This window comes from Podarcis liolepis (genome assembly GCF_965112155.1).
Source record: "Podarcis liolepis genome assembly, chromosome: 2".
NCBI classification, from domain to species: Eukaryota; Metazoa; Chordata; class Lepidosauria; order Squamata; family Lacertidae; genus Podarcis; species Podarcis liolepis.
Window position 1 is genome coordinate 21,982,675 of NC_139555.1, and position 25,212 is coordinate 22,007,886.

Sequence of the window (25,212 nt, forward strand, 5' to 3'; positions counted from 1 at the left end):
CCTATACACGAAGCCAAGCCAAAGCACAACTAAGTGCAGTACAGCCATCTTCCCAGAAAAACTCTTCACAAATTCAAGAGGTCAAGACACGAAGGCTTTAGCAACTAATCCACACCTAATGACCCACCTAAGTGGTACTCAGAATATCACTCAAGAAATCACTCAAGATATCCCTCAAGTAATTAAGGAACAAAAGAAGAAAAGAACACTAGCCTGGGAACTTCCCCTCTGCCCAGAACTTTTGAGGCAATACACCACACCCCTCTACAGTATTTATAGGAACTCAAACACTGAGATCCCGCTCTGTTCCAGTAACAAGAAGCCGAAAGCACCAGCCTGAAGATGACGAGTGAGACCTCGTCGAAACGTCGCCTAGACACCCCAACTTTTACACGGGAAGACACCCGAGGACACCAAAACCTGCATTCCTGTACCCGTGAAAATCTACGAAAACAAATATATATATATATATATATATAAAAATATCTCATCTCATCTCATCTGAATTGCTGGGGGCATGGCACTAACATCTGTGTTTCCTGAATTCCCAGTAACTAAAGTACACTTTCACAGTGTGATAGCAAAGGGTGCCACCCCTTTTAATTACTTTGTTTTTCCGAGCGCATCTCTTGACCAGGCGGACCTGTAACCTTGCCGTCTCGTGCTGTGCTGAGCCAGTGATACACATTTGTGATGGAATGACTGCATCGCCAACTGGAGGTAGAATAGAAAGGTGCAAAGCCAGGGCCTTGAAGCACGCAGATACATGGTGTGCAGCCTCCTTTGTGGAGGAGTGTCTTGGGCTCATAAAAGCATTTGTTCCTTGCGGCATAGTGGTGTCCCCAGGCCTACCGTGTGGGAAAGACTGTCCCAGCAGGTTGAGGGCCTGACGTGCTTATGTCACATGGGGCTCTCTTCAAAATACAGGAATGCCCATCAGCTGCTTCTGAGGACAGGGAGGAGAAGAAAGTGGTTTTGTCGCCCCCCCCCCATCAACCTGCTTTCTGTGATTTGGAGGAGTCTGTTGCTGTGACTGCTGCAGACATACAGTGGGATTGGAGCCTTGGATTTTAAGTCCATCACGCAGCAGAAAAAAAGGATATGAACCACACACCCTTCTGCCTGGGCAAGCGTCAGCTTTTGCCTTCTCTGCAGTGCATTTGCAGTAGGAAAGATAATTCCCATGAGCGAGAAAAATAAATGAAAGCCATCAGTTTTGTGTTAAAGGTAAAGGGACCCCTGACCATTAGGTCCAGTCGTGGACGACTCTGGGGTTGCGGCACTCATCTTGCTTTCCTGCTGGAGCGGTACCTATTTATCTACTTGCCCTTTGACGTGCTTTCGAACTGCTAGGTTGGCAGGAGCAGGGACCAAGTTCGGGGATTCGAACTTCCGACCTTCTGATTGGCAAGCCCAAGAGGCTCAGTGGTTTAACCCACAGCGCCACCTGTGTCCTTCAGTTTTGTGTAGGATCTACAAAAAGAGTTTGTATACTTGAGCATGGTGCCCTGCGATCGGGTCGTCTCCTGTGATCGAGTTGTTCTGGTATTATAAGAGGAGCTTATAAGATAGTTGAGCTAAATTACTGGAGGTTGGGAATGTTTGCTGCCTGGAAATGGCTACATGGAAATGGCTATGACTTCTTTGTTTGGAGGGTCAATTGGTTTCCTTTCGCTGTTGAAGCACGTGTCGGAGTGTGTTGGGATGTGAGGTGTCAGATGCCCAACACGGAAAAGAGTTCTGCACTGTGGCCTCCTGCAAAATGGGGCCAGAGTGACATTGCAGGAAACGGAAAAACTACCTGCCCTTACTTCTGAGAAGAGTGAAAGTACCGTATTTTTTGCTCTATAAGACTCACTTTTTCCCTCCTAAAAAGTAAGGGGAAATGTGTCTTATGGAGCGAATGCAGGCTGTGCAACTATCGCTAAAGCCAGAACAGCAAGAGGGACTGCTGCTTTCACTGCGCAGCGATCCCTCTTGCTGTTCTGGCTTCTGAGATTCAGAATATTTTTTCAAAAAACTAGGTGTGTCTTGTGGTCTGGTGCGTCTTATAGAGTGAAAAATACGGTAAATCCCACCTGCACATTAGCAAGAAAGGATTCCTCCCCACCCCCACACCCCTGGAAAATAGACAAGAGATGACATGTACAGTGGTACCTCGGGTTACATACGCTTCAGGTTACAGACTCTGTTAACCCATAAATAGTACCTCGGGTTAAGAGCTTTGCTTCAGGATGAGAACAGAAATCGTGCTCTGGCAGCGCGGCAGCAGCAGGAGGCCCCATTAGCTAAAGTGGTGCTTCAGGTTAAGAACAGTTTCAGGTTAAAAATGGACCTCAGGAACGAATTAAGTACTTAACCCCAGGTACCACTGTACTTAACCCGAGGTACAACTGTAGTGAGCATCTTAATAAAGATAAGCACCAACACTGATGCACACGCAGGAACTTTTACAGCAGAGATAGCAAATTTGTGTGCCGCCCCAAAGCCCAATTGCCATACCAGCAGGCCCATGGTCAGGCATTAGGGGAGGTGGGGTTCAACAACATATGGAGGGCTACAGGTTTCTCATCACTGCATTTGGTGGTGGGGTAGAATATTGCTTAAAGCACAGATTTTCAACCTTTTTGAGTCCACGGCTCCCTTGACCAACATTCTTTCTGCGGCACCCCTGTGGGGCTCAGGAGCCCAGTTATGCCACCCCTTGCCTGCAGAGCCGGCAGCCCCCAACCGCTTTTTGAACACCCTCTTTTGTGACGTGTTCCCTCAGCCTCCTCTCCCTTCTCCTTGGGAGTCCTCTGGGCAGTTGCAGCTGCTGCCCCTGGTCTCTGAGCTGCCCCAAAGAGAAGTGCCTCCTCACACTGCCCCACAGGGGCCTGGGAAGCACCCCCTGGCCAGCCCCAGAAGCACGATTCACCTGGGCCGTGCAAGCCTTTGGGAGGCAGAGATGTGAGAGGGCATCAGAGGAGGGAGGGAAGGAAAGAAAGAGGGACAGAGGCCAGTGTTGCCTGCGACACCCCTGACTGTCATTCAAGGCACCCCAGGGTGCCACAGCACACTGGTTGAAAACCACTGGCTTAAAGGATTCTGAATTCTTGAAGGAAAAGAGAGAGTGGGGGGAGGGACACATATCCCTTTTATTGTGGGCTGAGTAAATATGGCATGAGTGCCATTCAAGCCCTGCAAACTGGAGTTGTCATTCATATTGCTAGATACACAAGATCACATGGAATACAGTCAGTAATAACCCTCTGGGTCTGCCACAGAAATCATGTGTGTGTGTGTGTGTGTGTGTGTGTGGCGCAAGGACCAGCCCTCTGCCCTTAATGGGTATGCCAGACCCTTTCCCTAAAAATGTCATCCTAATTATATTTTTATTTATTTTTTAAAAAATGAACAGCTAGCTCTTCTACTGATTGAGATAAAAGTGAGCAGTCAGTACTCTGCCACCCAAACTTACAGGCTGGTTGGTGAGCAGTGGTGCCCGTATCATACCCACCCCCTTCAAATCTTACAGAAACAGGGAAAACCCCGTCTTCAACTTTGAACTCTTCTACTGTCTTCTCACATTGAGGCAAGACACTTAGGCACCCCCCCATGCCCCCCAACCAAGGCTCCCTGCGTCCTGAAGTCAGTTGGGTCCCTTCTGCCACCCATGCTGATACCAAGGTAAATGGGGATGTTTATGATGTCCAGCACTGAAAAGATAAATGCACAGCAGGAACAGTAATTAAGTTTTGCTCCAGCTCTCCCAAGCTTGGTTCTTTCCAGAAGAGTTGCTGTTCCGACACACCACCTCTAGGCGTCACTGTTGGGTCTGTTAACAATAGTTGTGTGCTGTCTAATTGGCACACCTGTGCCAGTCCTGGGAAGTGCGCCAGGGCATCGTTGCCAGCGTTAGCAGTTCATCCAGCGCTCAGCTGTGCTCAGTGGGTAGCCCCGGTCTACTCTCAGTTGGTCGTTGAGTCTCCAGTAGATGCCGCCCTTGAAAAAGTAGACTTTGCCGTTCTCCCAGGTGAACGCGGCGTCCAGGTGTGATGGCGCCCCTGAGAAAAGGCTGGAGATTTTCCTGGGGAGAGTGGAGAAGTGGCTTCCCAGTTCGTCCCATTGCCAGTAGCCCGTGCCCTAGGAAAAAAAGAGAGGAATGATTGCACTTTCCCCAGTAATAATAGTAATAATAATTTTATTATTTGTACCCCACCCTTCTGACTGGGCTGTCCCAGACCTTCTGGGTGGCTTCCAGCATACAGAAAAACATAACAAAACACTAAACATTTAAAACGTCCCTATACAGGGCTGCTTTCAGATGACTTCTAAAGGTTGTTCCATTTCCTCTGGTGTTCCCCACAGAGATAAGAAACTAGGAGATCTATCTACCCATCTATCTATCTATGATCTGTATCTATCAATCTATCATCTCCTAACTTTTCCCTTTTGAGGTGAAAGTCACCACTGGACATGAAAAAGTGTACGTGAAACTGTTCCGAGCAATTACTGTTTAAAAACGTGCTGCTGGAAAGGCAAACAAGAAAACCATTCAGCCAGAAAGCGGGCAGTGATCACCCTAACCTCCCATTGTCTTGGGAGCCATAAATAGATGTTACTGGCCATTTTGCCACCGCTAGAACAGTGTGATCCCCTCTTCCCTCTGTTGACTTCTGCCTGTTCCTACGGAGAGTACTCAATCCATCTCCACACCCTTCTCTTATGTCTCTCATCACCTGAAAGCTAGCATCCACCTGTCAAGGCTCATACTCAGAGAGCATCTGTTGTGCCCATTATGTCCCCTCAAAAATCTCCCACAATGCCTTGGGGCCTAGGGAATTCCTGCTTCTTTCTACCCCTCCCCTCCCCAGTAAATGCCAGTGAATTGGGACATGAAAGGTGCCACATGGATCAGAGGAAAGGAATATTTAAACAGCACAGAACGAACACTGTTGTGACTTCAAGGCCGATATCCCCACATCCTAATCATTCATTTGCCCAAATTTTCTATTATTTGTCCCCCTGCTCACATTCTGCTCCTCGGCAGCCCATTTGTTGAAATTATTCCTGGTTCAATACTAGCCAATAGTCGTCGGTCCCTTAGGTTCATTTCACAACATACCGCTTTATTGTGATAAAACCTCTAAGCCGTTTATAGTGGTACCTTGGGTTACATACGCTTCAGGTTACATACGCTTCAGGTTACACACTCCGCTAACCCAGAAATAGTGCTTCAGGTTAAGTACTTTGCTTCAGGATGAGAACAAAAATCGCGCTCCGGTGGCACAGCGGCAGCAGGAGGCCCCATTAGCTAAAGTGGTGCTTCAGGTTAAGAACAGTTTCAAGTTAAGTACGGACCTCCGGAACGAATTAAGTACTTAACCCAAGGTACCACTGTACAACCCCCCCCCCCAAACCCTAAAATATTATATTAACAACAAAAGACCATTAAAACCAGGCATTTAAATATGTTCAAAAGATAATTAAACTTGACAATAAGCAAAAAGAGAGAGATTAAAACACATGTCTGCGTTCTACATGTCTGGATAGCGTAAGGGATAATGTGTTGCAATGGTTATTATTGCAGTTTACCTTAAAGATGAAGATCTTCTTGTTTTGAGGCCAGTAGAGGGCAGCATCTATCTTAGCTGGGATGCGGGTGAGGGGTTTGGGATAGCCAGGATCCAGCTTAAATCCCCGGTAACGCCACAGTTTAATACCTGTAGCCAGAGTGACATGAATTAATAAGGAGGCAATGCGAGGATAACACACCAGCTGACTAAAAGCTGGCAATACAAATGCAATCTGTGTCAGAGGCGTAAGCAGTTCTCAACCTGTGGGTCCCCAGATGTTGTTGGACTACAACTCCCATCATCCCTGAGCTCTGGCCTTGCTAGCTAGGGGTGATGGGAGTTGTAGTTCAACATCTGGGGACCCATAGGTTGAGAAAGGCTGGTTGGCCCTTTGGAGCTTGTGGGAGAATAAAAAAGGGGAATAATAATAATAATAATAATAATAATAATAATAATAATAATAATAAATTATTTATTCCCCCAGCCACTCTGGGCGGCTCCCAACAGAATATTAAAAACACGATTCAAACATCAAACATTCAAAACTTCCCTAAACAGGGCTGCCTTCAGATGTCTTCTAAAAGTCAGATAGTTGTTTATTTCTTTGACATCTGATGGGAGGGCATTCCACAGGGCAGGTGCCACTACCGAGAAAGCCCTCTGCCTGGTTCCCTGTAGCTTTGCTTCTTGCAGTGAGGGAAGCGCCAGAAGGCCCTTGGAGTTGGACCTCAGTGTCCAGGCAGAACGCTGGGGGTGGAGACGTTCCTTCAGGTATACTGGGCCGAGGCTGTTTAGGATTTAAAGGTCACCACCAACGCTTTTGAGTTGCACACAGCTGATCAAGACAAAGAAGAGCTGTATCTGCAGAGGTACACGGCCTTTGGCGTAATAATCATAGTCATAATCTCCCTCCAAAGGACCAGGTTTAGATCATTTAGGGAAGCGGGAAAGTTATTTCTTAACTCTCGGACCCACAGACCTTTGAAGAAGTAAGTGCGCCCAGTTCGGGGGGAATATACAGCTGCATCCAGCCCCCCAGGCAGCCCCTTCCACAGCGCCGAGATCTTCATGGGTGGGTTGGTACCAAAGTCTGTCACCGTCCACACGTAATCGCCACGGAAAGCGTAAGTCTTGTCATAGGGCCCTAGGCAAGGTGCAGAAGAGATGGACCAAATGTTAAAAAGTGGGAATCTAGCATGCTAATCTTTTTAGTCCTGAAAAGGGTGTGTTTCTGCTTTGAGTCAGTTTTGCATGTGTTCATTCATAAATCCAGTGCTTTTTTTCCTGGGGGGGACGCATACCCCTAAACATTCTGTGAATCTAACGGGAGAAGAAACTAAAAATGTAAAAAAATAAAATAGTTTCTTCTCTAGGAAGGTGAATCGTCAGTTCCGTTGCTACCCCAATGGAGGCCTCATTTTCTGTCACGGTGTTTCCTGAGTCTCAGACGGAATGAGACTCCGTTTTTTTGACTGTGGCTTGTGACTTCGTTTTTGTGACTTGTTTTTGTGAATGTGTGTCACAAAATCAGTTTTTGCAACTGATTGGTTGATTTTGTGACTGCAGAAATGTATAAAAGCCCCCCATCCAAACAATGACTATAAGCAGTGCACATAAGGGGGGGGAATTAATTTTAATGTTTATCATCTACAATACTGTATTACCGTATTTTTCGCACCATAGGACGCACTTTTTCCCTCCTAAAAAGCAAGGGAAAATGTGTGTGCGTCCTATGGAGCGAATGCAGGGGGAGGCAGGCGGGAAAAGCCCCCAAGAGCCGCACACAAGCTCCATGCGCTCTTGCGGGCTTTTCCACAGGAGGGAGAAGGGACTGACTGGCCGCATCAGTCCCTTCTCCCACCTCCCAGGAAAGCCAGGAGAAGCCGCAATCTCTTTAAAGGAGTTGCACGGCTTCTGCAGGCTTTTGCGAGAGGTGAGGGAATCCCCCCACCTCCCAGGTAAGCCAGAAGAAGCCGTGCAGCTCTCTTAAAGTGCGCGCGGCTTCTGCCGGTTTTGTGGGAGGTGGGGGAATTCCCCCACCTCCCAGAAAAGCCAGGAGAAGCCGCGATCTCTTTAAAAGAGTTGCACGCCTTCTGCAAGCTTTTGCGAGAGGTGAGGGAATCCCCCCACCTCCCAGGTAAGCCAGAAGAAGCCGTGCAGCACTTTTAAAGTGCGCACGGCTTCTGCCGGTTTTGCGGGAGGTGGGCGAATTCCCCCACCTCCCAGAAAAGCCAGGAGAAGCCGCGATCTCTTTAAAAGAGTTGCACGGCTTCTGCAGGCTTTTGCGAGAGGTGAGGGAATCCCGCCACCTCCCGGGTAAGCCAGAAGAAGCCGTGCAGCACTTTTAAAGTGCGCGCGGCTTCTGCCGCTTTTGTGTGAGGTGGGGGAATTCCCCCACCTCCCAGAAAAGCCAGGAGAAGCTGCAATCTCTTTAAAGGAGTTGCACGGCTTCTGCTGGCTTTTGCGAGAGGTGAGGGAATCCCCCCACCTCCCAGGTAAGCCAGAAGAAGCCGCGCAGCACTTTTAAAGTGTGCGCGGCTTCTGCCGGTTTTGCGGGAGGTGGGGGAATCCCCCCACCTCCCAGGAAAGCCAGGAAAGCCCTGTGCAGTGTCTCCCGGCAAGGAGAGGCTGCACGGGGCTAAAGGAGAAGCCAAAAGAGCGAGCGGGATCCATCCCACCCCCTGCCTTGGCTTGCTTCATAGCTGCGCGCAACCCCTCCGGCAAGGAGAGGCTGCACGGGGCTATGGATTCTTTAGCCCCACGCAGCCTCTCCCGGGAGGGGGAGGCTGCGTGGGGCTAAAGGGGAAGCCTAAACAGCGAGCGGGATCCATCCCGCCCCCTGCCTTGGCTTGCTCCATAGCTGCGTGCAACCCCTCCGGCAGGGAGAGGTTGTGCACAGCCTGTACGCTGCTCTTTGGGGCTGGGGGGAAAAAAAGATTTTTTTCTTGATTTCCCCCCCTAAAAACTGGGTGAACCCTATGGTCCGGTGCGCCCTATGGTGCGAAAAATATGGTATTTATTTTATAGTACAGTACATTGATTATTGCTTTCATTTTATGGATCAATGGTCCCATTGGATAGTAAAATTCATGTTAAATTGCTGTTTTGGGGGTTGTTTTTAAAAGTCTGGAACGAATTAATTAATCTGTTTTGCATTACTTTCTATGGGAAAGCACACCTTGGTTTTGGAACAGACTTCTGGAACGGATTAAGTTTGGGAATCAAGGTACCACTGTATAATGAAACATCATATAGCCAGCTAGAAAGGGATACCGGGGAGACATCCATTTATGCAAACCTGGGATGGGTGGAGTATGTTCTGGAAGGTGGTTGGATTTAGGAGTTGGAGTGAGGAAGGGGCCTTACCTAGCATGATAGCATCCAGTCCATCTTTGCATGGGTTAGGGATTTTACTAGGCTTCTGTGAAACAGCCGGGACAGTACTGTGGGCAGGTGAAGTCACTGTCGTTGATGTCGTTGGGATGGTCTTCTTGCCTGCAGGTAAATATAAGGAAGGGAATTATTTTTGGGTGCCCCGCATCTCCACCAAAAAGAAAAAAGAAAAAGGAAGGGAAATAATTGTAAAAGTGTTGGAAATGGAAAGAGAAAGAAGGTTTCTTTTTGTCCTATGAGGTGGTCTTGTGGCAAGGTTAAAGCTTACTGCGAAATGATATATAATGAATTGAAAAAGATGTTTAAAATAACATTTGTAAAAAAAAGACAGAATCTTTCCTTTTGGGAACTACAGGGGCAGAACTACCCAAACTGTACAGAAATTTATTCATGTATGCGGCTACAGCGGCAAGAATGTTATTTGCAAAAAAATGGAAAGAAGAAGTTCTGACGAAAGAAGAAAGGAGACAAAAACTTATGAAATATGCAGAAATGGCGAAACTTACTGGAAAAAACAGGAAATCAAGATAACAACTTTTTTAAAAAATAAAAGAATGGAAACGGTTTATTGAATATTTACAAACAAACTTTAAACAGCTAAGGATATTGGCAGGATTATTGTAATAACCTGCAGGTTTATAAGAGTATACGTTTAAAGTAGATGAATAAATGTTTAAGTTAATTTGGAATATGCAGAGAGAGAGAGAGAGAGAGAGAGAGAGAGAGAGAGAAACTGAAGAAAGAGGGGGAAGGAAGTCAAGTTTCGAATGGTTAAAATGATTGTAAAATTATTAAAATGTATAAAATTGAGAAGTCATATATATTAAAGGAAGGGAAATAATTGGGGTGAGAAAGAGAGTGGAATTCTTGGCCGGCTACTGATTCCTTGGCACTGGATTGACAAGTTGGCGTTTTGCCTCCTAACCCACCCAGAACCTACTTGAGGAAGGATCAGGAAGACGTTCTGGTGTTACCTGGCAACTGTCCGCACCTCCCCTAGAGAGCAGCGGCCCGCCTCATGATTTGAAAACAGGCCCAAGCCTCTCATAATTAGGAACAGGCCTCCCTGTTGCTAGGGTATACAGAGCACGAAACAGAGCATGAAGGCAGCCGTGGGTGGGGTGGTGGGATGCAGAGAGAGGAAATGAATGATGGAATTGGGGAAGGGGGTGATCCAGAGGAAAGGCAGAACCATTTCTTTGAAGGTTTAGGATTATCACTTAATAGTTTGTCACGAGAGCCGACCATACATATTTCCTACGTGGACACCACACCTTTGGAAAAACAGCTGCCTCAAAGACAAACTTGCACTCATTGTGCATTAAAATGGGGTGGGGTTTGAGTGGAGGATAAGAATAATATGTCTATAGAGCATATCCTCCCCCGGCTTCATTTAAACATTTATTTTAAATGTAATTCATCATCATTTTAAAAATATGTCTACGCTGCTATAAAACCTCACAGCACTTTACAAATTAAGGAATACAGTGGAACCTTGGTTCTTAAACGGCTTAGTTGATGAACAAATTGGCTCCCGAACGCCGAAAACCCAGAAGTAAGTGTTCCGGTTTTTGAACGTTTTTCAAATGTCTTTCAAACGTCCAACGCTCCTGCAGCCAATTTGTTTTCAAAAGGTTTCGGGAGTCGAACGGACTTCCAGAACAGATTACTTTCAAGAACCAAGGTACCACTGTATTACAGAGAACTGGGTTGTTTTAAAACAAAAAAAGTATTATTTTCATGACTTTGATATACTTGGATTGCTTTTTAGCTGGACTCTGGGAGGCTCCCAATGACCCAAATGAGGCATAGGCAACTGGCAGGTGTAGAAGAGACAGGGAACACACATTATCCGGCCCCAAGGACTTCGCATCTTCCTCCAGCCTTGATTCCCAAGACCCTTCCCTGGCTTTATGGCACACCTCAGTCAAGTGCCTGAGGCCCGCAAGATGGAAAGACCTGAGGGCCAAGTTAGGTGTCAGTTGTTTAAACCCAGATCTGCTCCCATCGCATTCAAAGCAAGGGGTGCAGGTTTGCAAAACAAAAGGGGAACATTGGTGGGCTGTGCTTTGTAACCCTCCCCCAGTCCGTACCATTTATTTATTTTTGAATAGATTTTTATTAAATTTTACACAAATATCTCCAATCAAACAATTTCCCAAATAACAAATTTTCATCTTTTGAACTTCCCTCTGCTTCTCTGACAATCATCCGTATTTAATTTTTTTGTCTACGCATTCCTCAAATTTATTATCGCCTTTTAAAAATACCCCAGTCCGTACCATAAAGGGCCTGGATGCCTTCGATGTCGTCGCGGTGCAGTCGGAAGCGCAGGCGGTAACCGCTGTAGGCGGGAGCCATGAGGGCACCCGGTTGCCGGGAATGGCCCAGCCCCAGAGCATGGCCAATCTCATGGGCAGCAATGATGCGCAGGTTGACGCCGCGTGAGGTCCCTTCTGTCCAGTGCTCATCGGAATCAAAGTGAACTGTGCCTAACTCAGGGATGTCAGCATGGGCCAGGACATGTCCTGAGGAAGATAAAGGAAGGCGGGTTGAGAGCTGTGCGAGACGCTCTTGCCAACTAAGCTAAGCTAAACCTAAACCTAAACCTAAACCTAAACCTAAACCTAAACCTAAGCTAAACCAAGCCAAACTATGCTAAACTAAGCTAAGCTAAACCAAGCAAAACTAAGCTAAAATAAACTAAGCTAAAAAGGTAAGGGTAATGGACCCCTGACAGGTCCAGTCGCAGATGACTCTGGGGTTGCGGCGCTCATCTCGCTTTACCGGCCGAGGGAGCTGGCACTTGTCTGCAGACAGTTTTTCCAGGTCATGTGGCCAGCATGACTAAGCCGCTTCTGGCAAAACCAGAGCAGCACATGGAAACACTGTTTACCTTCCCGCTGGAGCGGTACCTATTTATCTACTTGCACTTTTTGGCACGCTTTTGAATTGCTAGGTTGGCAGGAGCTGGGACTGAGAAAAGGGAGCTCACCCCGTTGCAGGGATTTGAACCACCGACCTTCTGATCAGCAAGCCCAAGAGGCTCAGTGGTTTAGACCACAGCGCCACCCGCGTCCTAAACTAAGCTAAGATAAACTAAGCTAAGATAAACTAAGCTAAGATAAACTAAGCTAAGATCTATAATAATTATAATATATGCAGATGTGTTGTACCCCGCCTGTGTAGCAAAGAGCTATACCAAATCTAGTGAAAGTGCCCTGTATAAACTATAGATAGGCACATGCCAATGGTCATATTGAGTGAGATGCAACAAGGATGAATCTTTGCTTCTTTTCCAAGCCCACTGCAGCACAGAACAACAGAATCAGCTATTTAGGCCAATCCATTCTTCCCTGTGATTTAAGAAAGTGCCTCAGCGTTAAAGTAGGGCTGAGCGATATCTGGTTTTCAACATCGTGATATACCAGCAACGAAACATTGCGATGTACCGATATATATCATGATGTCTGAAATAAGGATGGAGGCATTGGCCAGTTTCACAGTTTCCCCCACATCGTGATTTTTGCCAGTGCCTGCTCTCGTTCAAACCAGTTTGGGATGATGTATCGCTTTAAAGTCAATCCATTCTGGCACAAGAGAGGGCCTTCTCCTGTGCCTCCTTTCCATCGCTCCACCTGACCACGAAGCACCTCCTGTTGATGCTTCCAGCTTCTGGTACCCCCTGACATCCCCTCAGTAGACGCTCCATTCAATCCCTGCAGCACAGCAGATCACACCTCCCTGTGGCACACCACTTCAAGATCCCTGCTCCTTGCCAGCCCTATTCTACGCCCCAAGTCACTCCCCAACCCCCCAAGAGCAAAGCTTGGGTCCATACCAGGCCCATCAAAGGGCCGTGAGCAGCCCCAAGTAGAAGTGCCGTGGAAGGAGAGGCGGATGTCAGCACGGCCGCTTCGCACCTCCTGGAAGGTGAGCCGGGTCACATCACTCCAGTACTTGAAAGCTGTCTGGATGGCAGTGCGTGTGGCTGCGGCCCCCAAATCCTCACTGTGGCTGTAGATCCTGTAGGTCAAGTGCTTTTTGCGCCAGCGTCCTGCAGGGGGAGACCCAGAGCAAGAGGTGTCAGAAACTGGGGCTTTTATCCTAGGAAAGTCACAGCTTAGCCTGGGTTATGTGATAGGAATGTTGAGGTCTTAAGGTAAAGGTAAAGGGACCCCTGACCATTAGGTCCAGTCGTGGACGACTCTGCGGTTGCAGCGCTCATCTCGCTTTATTGGCCGAGGGAGCCGGTGTACAGCTGGTGTGGCCAGCATGACTAAGCCGCTTTCTAGCGAATCAGAGCAGCACACGGAAACGCCGTTTACCTTCCCACCGGAGCGGTACCTATTTATCTATTTGCACTTTGACGTGCTTTCGAACTGCTAGGTTGGCAGGAGCAGGGACCGAGCAACGGGAGCTCACCCCGTCACGGGGATTCGAACCGCCGACTTTCTGATCGGCAAGTCCTAGGCTCTGTGGTTTAACCCACAGCGCCACCCGCGTCCCATGTTGAGGTCTTAGATATATGTTAAATGTTCATAAATGTACCAACCAAGCATTTACATAGATCAGCACAGGAAGACCGACCTGGAAAATGGAAAAGCCTCCCCATTGTCTTTTCCTTCACAAATCCTGTCTTAAGGGCACATTTAAGATATGAATAGGGTGTGAGCCTGTGACCTGGCTCAGGAACTAAGTATTTATCATTACAAAAGACTGGCCGGGCTCCCCAGGCAATGCAATCAAGTAAGCATTAACAGGTAACTTGCCAGATAGGAGGTAAACAACCCACTTGGACTTCTGCTGTAGACCGCTCATTCTGTGATGTAGGGATGATGTATCTGGGGGTGGTCTTGAGCTCCAGGGCGGGAAATTTAAAATGTCTATATAAGGGCGGACAAACCTGGGTTCTGGGTTCCTCCTCCTTTCCTGTGTGTGAGGGGAGCACCCTGTTGCAACAGATCAATAAAGATCAGGCTTACTAGCTGCTTTGCTTCTCAATATTCTCTGGTTGGCCTCTGTTATTTTTTCCTACCAATAGGGAACTTACGTAAGGACTCTGTATGGGCTCTTGGATACCCCATAAGGGAAAAGGGCAGATTTTTGTTTATAACAGTTACAGGGAGAAGGCGTAACAAACTCTTTACTTAATAGGGAGCCCGGTTTTCAGAGCATGAAAACCTTACAGCATCCAAGCAACAAGAGAGATGTAATAAGAGGCTTGGGTGGTTGAGGGCGTTCCAAGGATTGCAGAAGTACAAAAAAAAAATACGTTTATGGGGAAAACGCTTGTCAGTTGAGTGAAGAAGAGAACGTGCTCACTGGCCATGGACAGTTGGGGAAACAGACAACGGGTGGAAGGAAATGGAGTATCCTGAGAAAGGTCATGGCTTGCTGGTTGGCTGGCTGGACAAACAGGAACACTCCACATTGCAACATTTTGTTGCAGTTCAATTTGTTCCAGACAGTTCTTTGACTAAGCCTGCATCCTTATGCAGACTTACTGGGGGGGGGGAGGGGAGTCCCAAGGAAATCAATGGGATTTATTTTTGAATATGATCCGGCTGCATGTCTTATTCATGATACTGCAGTCATTTCCAGACCCCCATTCTTGACTCAGAGCTGGTTCATATGCCCATTCTGCCTCCAGAGACTCTTTTTTTTTTATAAAAAAATCACTGCTTGTGGCCAATGTGTCACCAACTTCAATGGATTTCAAAATTGTTTCCCAGCAAACTCTGTGCTGCTTCAGAAGCTAATTGAGGTTGTTTACTTGCCAACAAAGGTTCGTATAGTTAAAGCTATAAAGAAGAGAGCACAAAATATGGTCTGAAGCTCAACATCAAGAAAACAAAGATCATGGCCACTGGGTCCATCGTCTTCTGGCAAATAGAAGGGGAAGAAATGGAGGCAGTGAGAGATTTTACTTTCTTGGGTTCCTTGGGTTCACTGCAGATGGTGACAGCAGTCACGAAATTAAATGACGCCTGCTTCTTGGGAGAAAAGCAATAACAAACCTAGACAGCATCTTAAAAGGCAGAGATATCACCTTGTCAACAAAGGCCCGTATAGTTAAAGTTATGGTTCTCCCAGTAGTGATGTATGGAAGTTAGAGCTGGACCATAAAGAAGGCTGATTGCCAAATAATTGATGCTTTTGAATTATGGTGCTGGAGGAGACTCTTGAGAGTCCCATAGACTGCAAGAAGATCAAACCTCTCCATTCTGAAGGAAATCAGCCCTGAGTGCTCACTGGAAGGACAGATCCTGAAGCTGAGGCTCCAATACTTTGGCCACTTCATGAGAAGAGAATACTCCCTGGAAAAGACCCTGATGTTGGGAAAGATGGAGGGCACAAGGAGAAGGGGACGGCAGAGGACGAGATGGTTGGACAGTGTTTTTGAAGCTACCAGCATGAGTTTGACCAAACTGCGGGAAGCAGTAGAAGACAGGAGTGCCTGGCGTGCTCTGGTCCATGGGGTCACGAAGAGTCGGACACGACTAAACAACTAAACAACAACAACAGGCCTGCAAAGGGCAGGGGACTCTTGCAACAGAAAATACCTCCGTTGATTCTTCTCTCACCAATCATGGACATAGGAGACTCAGAGTGTCTTGGGGAGTTAGGCAGCCAAAGCCAACCCCTCATTTTTCTGCAGCCATTTTTTCAGCCATCCATGATCACCACTACTGATCTTCCCTAGAAATGTGGATCTGCAGGAGACTTTGTCCTTGAAAGTTGGGTAATAGTGAGGCTGAACAGACCTGACTTTTGCCCTACATGTGTTTGTGCTGCAGAACATGCCTCTTCAATGTGCTGCAGTTTCTCAGCAGACAAGAATCCCATGATGATAGAAAAAGTTTGAAAACCACAGACTTCGGTTGTTTGCCAAGTGCTGAATCTGCATTTTTACATGCCACCGTCATCAGTGTGGATGGAACAATGCATAAGACATTCCAACTTCTCTTAGCGGGGGCGGGTTAATTAGATAACCCACTTTCTACAAGCAGGAAGCTACAGAGCACGTCCTCAGCTAACAGGACTTAATCCAAGCTTTGTCAAACCTTCCTTGACTCCACGTCTGGCTATGACACTGGCTGGCGCATAACATGGCAACAATGGCACATGGCTCGTGTGGTACCCAAGTTGGCCATAATGTCAGAAATCACAGTTTCAGCTGGTGGGTGGGGATTCAGGTTTGGGCCTAAGTGAGTTGGGTTCCAGTTCTGGTTTACCCAGAAACACTTTGGGAAAGTCTAGCCTCAGTTTCCCAACTGGGAAAAAATTGAAAATATCTTTTGTGCTATTTTAAAAAGTATTAGCTGCTTTCCCCCCTCAAGAAAAGGAACGCACCATGAGAAGAGCATCTTCATAACTAGAAACAATAACAACAAACAAATCAAATTCAGCTGATTTTTTTATAACAACCCAAAAATCAGCAACCCAAGTTAATTACCACCTATAAAGAAGTGGGAGGGGAGTTTTCCTTTGCTGCCAAAAACTTAGCAAAGACAAGGAGGACATTCCAAAACTGTGGGGCCACCACTAAACAGACCTTGTTCAAGGCATCTACAAATCTGCTTGCCAGCTCATCAGATGCTTATGATATTAGCTACATGCTTGCTAGCTCATCACAGAGGTATGATCATTAAAAAGTACAAGAAGGCTCTGCTGATTTTTCAAATTATTTTTTAGCTTCTCCAAACGAGAAGAAATGACTTTGGCCAGGCCCTCTGGCAAGTGTGATGACTTGGGATACAGCAGGGTTTTGCGTTGCAGTTTGTATAAGAGAAAAAACAACAAGAGGAGAAGGTTTGCTTCTCCATACCTCCTGCACAGTTAAGAGAAAACCCTCTGTCTCTGGGCAAGGGCAGGGTTTGGCTCGTAAATGAATACCATAATTCTATAGGCCTCCGTTTAGAAGTTCCATAGATTTCAATGTGTTTCATTGCTCTACGTAGGGCTACCTTTGAAGGTGACCCAGAAACTGCAATTAATCCAGAATGTGGCAGCTAGACTGGCCGCTGGGACCACATAACACCGGTCCTGAGAGATCTGCATTGGCTCCCAGTACGTTTCCGAGCACAATTCAAAGTGTTGGTGCTGACCTTTAAAGCCCTAAACGGCCTCAGTCCAGTATACCTGAAGGAGCGTCTCCATCGTTCAGCCCGGACACTGAGATCCAGCACCGAGGGCCTTCTAGCGGTTCCCTCACTGCAAGAAGCCAAGTTACAGGCAACTAGGCAGAGGGCCTTCTCGGTAGTGGCGCCCGCCCTGTGGAATGCCCTCCCTTCAGATGTGAAGGAAGTAAGCAGCTATCTTCTCTTTAAAAAACATCTGAAGGCAGCCCTGTTTAGGGAAGTTTTTAATATTTAATGCTGTATTGTTTTTAACACTTGATTGGAAGCCGCCCAGAGTGGCTGGGGAAACTCAGCCAGATGGGCAGGGTATAAATAAATAAATAATAATTATTATTATTATTATTATTATTATTATTATTATTATTATTATTATTATTATTGCATGGCACTAGTCTGACCACACAAAGCAATTTGAAGGACTAACAAATCTACTTCCTAGAATTCTTGCACAGATGAGCTCGGCAGCACCTGTGAAGCTCACTGTCCATTCAACCCTCCACTGAAATAGTTCATTATAAGGACAGCTCCAAACCCAGTGTTATTATGACCTCCCAACATTTCAACCTGCAGAATTCTCTGTTTAAAGATCCACACAGCAGGAGAACTCCTTTTTTAGGGAAATGCCTTCACACCAGCTTCCCTCAGCCCTATCCATCTCTCTGCTTCGGCCAGGAGGAGAGATCATTTGCCCAGCATCTTGCTCACCCAAGAGTAGATATTTGAGGGTCCTCTCGTTGAACGGGTCTTCTACGCCACAGCGGGGCTGCCGCATCTGGGAGAGGGTTGCTGCATCCAGACGTCCGGTAGAACGTAGTCCTGATGCAAGCTGGAAAGCCCTAAGGGGGCAGAAGTTGGGGGAGCAGGAAGGGAAGAAGTCAACATTTAACTGTGGTTCAGACATGATGGGTGGTTTGTGCAACATGGTGAGAATGTGCGAATGTGCAGGTTTCCAGAGAGGAGTTCACAGCCACTTTGCTCGCCCCCAGCCACGCCGTGGGATCCCATGTATTCATATATTCTCACTAAGCCTGTATTCATACCATTCTTTTAAAGAGCAATGATACCACTTAAAACAGTCATGGCTTCCTCCAAAGAGTCCAGGGCACTGTAGTTTGTTAAGGGTGCTGAGAGTTGTTAGGAGAATCCCTATTCCCCTCACAAAACGACAGTTGCCAGAGTGCTTTGACAAGCAGGGAACTATAGGAATGGTAGCTTTGTGAGGGGGAACAGGGATCGCCTAACAATTCTCAGCACCCTTAACAAACTACAGCTCCCATAATCCTTTGGGGGGGAGGGAAGCCATGACTGTTTAAAGTGGTTTCATGGTGCTTTAAATATATGGTGGGAATGTGGCTTAAGCCATGGTCTGGCCCTACTATGTTGTGGGAACCGGGTCGTTATGAGATGCTTCGCAGGGCAAATTGAAGCCTTTGTAATGGTTTCCCCTTGTTGTTTGGGTTGGGCTGTGTGTTTCTTGTTTCGTTTACCTCATGGCTCAAGTTTTACCTCACAGCATTCTCGATATCCTCTTCGGTCAAGACATTCGAGAACTGCTCCAGTGGCTTCTCTAAGTATCCGAACTGCAGCAGGAAGTCCTGAAATAATGACACTTGTTAAAACCAACTCTCAGCCCCAACTCATTGGCAAAGTCTCTCAGAAAACGGGGCAGGAGGCCCACATGGACATTCTTGTAAAGAGACCCACTTCTGGGGCAATGAGTATTGCTGGGTGGGCAACAGACCACAGTTTGGACTGGCTTTCCCCGTGCTTTATATCTCTTGAAATACGCTCCCTGCCCTTCTTTTTACAGGGAAACCTACTAAGCAGAATGTGGTTGTGCTAGTCTGGAGCCAAGAGATGTGTACATGTTGTCCCTTATTCTCACTTAATAGCTAAATATGGGAACAATGTATTCTCCTGATTTCCATCTCCAAAGGCCCGATTCCACTCCAGCACTTAAGCATAAAAGCCCCGGCTTCTCCTTTCTAGACATGAGTCGGGAAACTCAAACTACCACCATGCTCACTCAGCAAATAAGAGGCTAGCCACAGCCATCTCTGCCAGCAACCCTCCTCCATCTATAGAAATCTCAAATGTCACGGCATCAATCCTTGCTTTTGCAATGATGTGCACAGTACTTGTTTTTCTGCACTTTTCCTCAACTGGATCAATGGCAGGCATAGGCAAACTCGGCCCTCCAGATGTTTTGGGACTACAGCTCCCATCATCCCTAACTAACAGGACCAGTGGTCAGGGATGATGGGAGTTGTAGTCCCAAAACATCTGGAGGGCCGAGTTTGCCTATGCCTGATTTATGGTCTGCCTGCTGCTACAACCAAACAGATTTCCCCACCCATATCCAACAGGGCAGGGGTCCTCAAACTTTTTCTGCCTGGTGGCGCATTTGGAAATCCAAGAAACTGTTGCAAGCACCATTATTTCACAGAAGAAAAACTGGTGATGATCAGGAACAATGGGCAAAACATTATACCCAAACTCCTCACTCTTCAAAAGGGTACCTTAGTCTTTCAACAAGCTCCACATACTTTCAGATACCCCAGACTTTCCTATTACTTCTAAAGAGTTTGTAATTGTTAAGGGCATTCTCCCAGAACTTTCTGAGTCCGTCTCAATTCCGTATATCAAACAGACAATTAAATTAAATCTCAACTCCGTTTTTGAAACAGACAATTAAATTCCCATGAATTTTGCATTGTGCCACTGGGATCAGGGAGGTGATTTAAACCAGTGGATCAGTACAGGGGCAAAGGGCTAGAACCTCTGTCCCCAAACCAAATCGAAATTGGGACACCAAGCAGATGCTATCTGAAAAAGAAAATTACATGGGAAGTTCCAAGCACGGAACACCAGCGTAAGATGTAGCTTTGCCCTTCATTCTTGCAAAGGCTTTCTCCATCTCGCACAAAACAGACACATAGCTCAACAAATACTGCTTTACACAATAAATGCTGCTTTACAAAGAATGTCCAGTTTTTCTTTTTGGACCCCACATTCCCATTTGCTGTACTCTTCTTTCAGAGGGGTTCTGTATCCCATTCTAAGTAACATCCAGTGGGTTGAGAGCTGGTGGGGAGAACTAATCTGCTGCTTTTTTTTTAATCTGCTGGTGATTACTTCCCTGCCCCCGCCCCTGCCCCCTGCACTACTCATGACAGACTGCTATTACTTGACTTGTTTGCTATGAGCCAAAACTGCCCTTCTACATGCCACTTCAAGCCTTCTCCATGTCAGCCAAGGCTGCAAGTTCTGCTCATGGCAAATGACTCAGTTAAATGACCGTTTTAACACAGGCAAGGCATCACCAAGGGTAAAAAAGAGGGGGGGGGGAAAGGGAAGTCTCCATGTTCAAAGCAGCAGCAGCACACTTTAGATAGGTCACAGAGAAAGCATCAAGTCTTCCTTCTAGCATTTCCCAAATATATCTCATTCTTTAACTTGCCCTTGGTTTAGAGAGACTTTTTGGGTGCCTAAAACAGCTGGGTAATCTTGCAAATAGGGATGCGGGTGGCACTGTGGGTTAAACCACAGAGCCTAGCACTTGCCGATCAGAAGGTAGGTGGTTCGAATCCCTGTGACGGGGTGAGCTCCCGTTGCTCAGTCCCTGCTTCTGCCCACCTAGCAGTTTGAAAGCACCTCAAAGTGCAAGTAGATAAATAGGTACCACTCCAGCGGGAAGGTAAATGGCATTTCCGTGCGCTGCTCTGGTTCGCCAGAAGTGGCTTAGTCATGCTGGCCACATGCCCCGGAAGCTGTACGCCAGCTCCCTTGGCCAGTAAAGCAAGATGAGCGCCGCAACCCCAGAGTCGGCCACGACTGGACCTAATAGTCAGGGGTCCCTTTACCTTTTTTAATCTTGCAAAGGGAATGGATGTTTCAGGAATTAGGACACCTGGCCAAGAAAATCTACCATACGTCTCAGGAGAATAAGACAGATATATCTTGAGGTTCTTTGGAAGAGGGTAGGAATACAGGAAGCTGCCCTCTTTATACTGAGCCAGAACATTGGTCCATCTAGCTCACAACTGTCTGCACTAACTGGCAGGGATTCTTGGGGTTTTTAGGGAGGGAATATTCCCAGCTCTACAGGAGATGTCAGAGAACCTAGGACCTTCTGCAAGCAAGGGAGATGTTCTTCCCATGAGCTACAGCCTTTCGCTAAGCAGAAGCAAACCCAAGGTTGGGGGAACAGTGGAGAATGCAAGCTGGGTTCAAGGAACAAGAGTAAAACTGTGAAGAAAAAGAAGAAGGAAAAGGAAAAGAGAAGTCAGCACTAGGACAGCTGAGAGACTCTGCTTTCCTTCTCCTCATCCCGCACAAACACACCACAAACAGCTCACAAAGGGTGGAAACTCCTTGCCAATCTTCTGCACAGCAGCCAAAGCGGTTTGCTTCTGTTATGATTGCCCACCGCACCCACCCATAAATGTTCTGCTTGGTTCCTTCTGCTACAGGGAGGCCCAGGCAGTTGAGGGTTTCTTTTGGCCAGGGAAATCTTCCTCCAGACGTCCTGTCCCTTTCTGGGGAAAGTTTGCACGAAACAAAGCTTTGCAAGATAAGCCAGGAGACACGGATAAGGCTGGAAGCACCTAGAAAAGTTTCAAGGTTCAATTGCCAGGACCGAAGGCCTGGAGAAAGTCGGAAAAGTCTGGGGTTGGGGGTCACCGCTGAGGAACAATCCTACCCTGCTTGTCCACATTCTTCCGTGTGACCCCCATCACTGCAAATGCACTGACTCCACTTCTCAGCCTATAGACTTAGAGGGGCTACCCAAGCCCTACATACCATGGCTTCCTTCTTCTCTGCTCGGTTGAGAGCAGCACCTTTGGAAGAGAAGATCAAAGCATAGACCTGGAACAGCAGCAGCAACGGAAGCTGGGGCAGCCTCATGTCCAGTTTCTCCGCAGACCCTCGACAGCAATACAGAGCAACGCTTCCTTGCAGGAAACTCCACAGAGCTCTTCAGAAACTGCTTTCGCTGGAAGGGAACCAAAGCGGCGCTGGAGCTCTTTCTCTCCACTTCCTCCCTCCGCGGCTCAAGCTTTGCTCTGCCCTCCCTGCTCCCTCCATCCATCCATATCTGCGCTCCCTGCTTTCTCAAGTTTATAAATCTCCTAACAGCAGGAGTGAGTCATTTCCAACTCAAACATGTTGCAACCGCAAAGCCTGGAGGAGCCCCCTCTGCGAAGATTAACTCTTCGCAGAGCAAACACTCCCTGCAAGCCCTCCTGTTGCAAGGGCTGCTAATAACCAGGCCTGTAGGGTGGCATTGGGGTCTCATTGGGATTCAGATAAAGGCCTGCAATCTAGAGACACAAGAAAAGTAGTGCACCCTGCCCACCCCCAAAAGTAAATAATGCAAAAGAGAGTCTCTGCAGCTGCAAGGGCCTGTTGTAGGGATGGATAAATCTGTGGTCATCCAGATGTGGGGCTACTGTTCCCATCTTCCCTGACCATTGGCTACGCTGGCTAGAGCTGATGGGACTTTGTAACATCTGGAGGGCCCCCACTCCTGGCCCACTGCCATCTCTGCAGTTGAATTCAGAGAATTCCCTGCAGTTTGTACTCATAGATGCACAAGTACCAGGAATGAAACCTGCATAACATTCTGTCAAGGCCTTGAGCTAAGGAAATCTCACTTGCTTCTTATTCTCCAGAAATGCTTTGGATAGGCCAGGCCTAGGCAAACTCGGCCCTCCAGATGTTTTGGACTACAACTCCCATCATCCCTGACCATTGGTCCTGTCAGCTAGGGATGATGGGAGTTGAAGTCCCAAAACATCTGGAGGGCCAAGTTTTCCTATGCCTGGGATAGGCTGGCACCACCGTATGGACACAGGCCTCCGCAGCAGGGCATGTCATCTTAAGGGGGTGAAACTTACTTTTTTGCAGATTTCTTCTGCAATGTGTTTTTGGGCGTGAGGAATTCCTATCTGCTATTATGTTTGTGATTTGGGACAACATCTAGCTTGGTAAATCTACACTCGGTGAAGAAGCACATAAACTGCTTTTGGAAAACCAAAGAATTGTAATTTTACCTTCTGAGAATGTCAAGTAATGTTTAATAATAATGATGATGATGATGGCATCTGTCTGTCTCGAGAGGCAATGGAGAAGAGGAAGAAGAAGAAGAAGAGTTTGGATTTGATATCCAGCTTTATCACTCCCCTAAGGAGTCTCAAGGGACGCGGGTGGCGCTGTGGGTTAAACCACAGAGCCTAGGACTGATCAGAAGGTCGGCAGTTCGAATCCCCGCAACGGGGTGTGCTCCCGTTGCTCGGTCCCTGCTCCTGCCAACCTAGCAGTTTGAAAGCATGTCAAAGTGCAAGTAGATAAATAGGTACCACTCCGGTGGGAAGGTAAACGGCATTTCCATGTGCTGTTCTGGTTCGCCAGAAGCAGCTTAGTCATGCTGGCCACATGACCCGGAAGCTGTACGCCGGCTCCCTCGGCCAGTAAAGCAAGATGAGCGCCGCAACCCCAGAGTCGGCCACGACTGGACCTAATGGTCAGGGGTCCCTTTACCTTTTTTAATGAGTTTCAAAGCGGCTAACAATCTCCTTTCCCTTCCTCCCTGACAACAAACACTCTGTGAGGTGAGTGGGGCTGAGAGACTTCAGAGAAGTGTGACTGGCCCAAGGTCACCCAGCAGCTGCATGCGGAGGAGCGGAGATGCGAACCCGGTTCACCAGATTACGAGTCCACCACTCTTAACCATCACACCAACACTGGCTCTCACCTCCGGGGGTGAAATTAAACTGCTGTGTTAGCAGCACTGAAATGACCTCCCTGGGCGCAAGGCGGGGGAGTGTGCATGGAGGTCCTGGGCTGCCCAGACAACAATATTCCTGCTCACGGCCTCACTGATGTGGTCCAAAGGAAAGCAGAGCACTACATTTGGCACCAGCACAGCTGCCATATAAAGATACCGTTCAGAGTTGCCATATAAGATGCCGTTCAGTCATTTCAGGGACTCCAGTCCGGATTTGTGTAGGGTTTACTCCTTCGCCTTTTCTTCTCCTACAAGGAAGCAGATGTTAAGGAGTCTTTCCTTCTCCTAGATCAGGGGTCTGCAACCTGCGGCTCCGGAGCCGCATGTGGCTCTTTTACACCTTTGCCACGGCTCCGGGGCGGATACTAGCGAGGGGAGGAGGCGCATTGTGCGCCCCGACACTCCCCACTGTGCGGGCGCTGTACTGGCTGTGACATCGCATGGGGGCCCATGCAAGGGGCATGTACGCTGGTCACTGCATTGAAAGGGGGCATGTACGCTGGTCACTGTTTTGAAGGGGAGTGAACACACACACACAAAAAGGGAACTTGTTAATTTAACGTTTATTTCTATGAGGAGGAGTAATTCTGAGGGGTCAAACAAAGAAATAATAAAAAAGTGACAAAAAAGTTATTTTTATAATGACGAGTTTTGCGGCTCCCAGTTTGTTTGTTTTTTCGGAAACGGGTCCAAGTGGCTCTTTTTGTCTTAAAGGTTGCAAACCCCTGTCCTAGATGGACTACCTTCCCAAGTTGACAAGCTCCATCTGCCCCTCACTTCCCTCTACACTACATCATGTGCAGAAACCGCCTTCTTGACCATTGCTCCCATTCACTTAATTTGACGGAGCCTGTCTTCACATGCAGGGGAAGTCTCTAACTCCCTGAGGGTTTGAGACCCATCGGCTACCCTCACTTGGTTTAGCCAGCCAGTCAAAGCTGTTCTCAAGGTGTGGCTGCTGTCGCATGCTGACAGCTTCTAGGAGCCACAGGTGAGGGCTGAGTGCAGGGTAGGGACCAAAGGTACACAAACTACCCTAGAAGGAGCTCAGTGTGTCCCCACCAGAGATACTACCCCTCCCCTAACCCCTCCCCATATACCCCAAATAATAATAACAATAATAATAATACAGTATATTGATAATAATGTTGATGTATAAAATAACTGCAAGTACTTGGCAATAGGTTTTAATGATTTCTATGCAATTTGATCGTGAAGCTGAGACTCCAATACTTTGGCCACCTCGTGAGAAGAGAAGACTCCCTGGGAAAGACCCTGATGTTGGGAAAGATGGAGGGCACAAGAAGAAGGGGACAACAGAGGACGA

General features: G+C 47.4%; 1 protein-coding gene across 1 annotated transcript; it reads right to left on the reverse strand.

The window, feature by feature from the left end:
* Positions 1–3,113: 3,113 nt before the first annotated feature.
* On the reverse strand, positions 3,114–22,263 carry MMP19 (matrix metallopeptidase 19). The gene is made up of 9 exons (XM_083490199.1): positions 21,899–22,263; positions 18,602–18,690; positions 17,801–17,931; positions 12,793–13,008; positions 11,234–11,479; positions 8,925–9,053; positions 6,538–6,702; positions 5,578–5,705; positions 3,114–4,125 (listed from the first exon to the last, which is right to left on the reverse strand). The coding sequence occupies exons 1-9, from the start codon at positions 22,001–22,003 to the stop codon at positions 3,898–3,900; spliced, it is 1,437 nt and encodes a 478-aa protein (XP_083346325.1). The 5' UTR covers positions 22,004–22,263; the 3' UTR covers positions 3,114–3,897.
* Between the last annotated feature and the right edge of the window lie 2,949 nt (positions 22,264–25,212).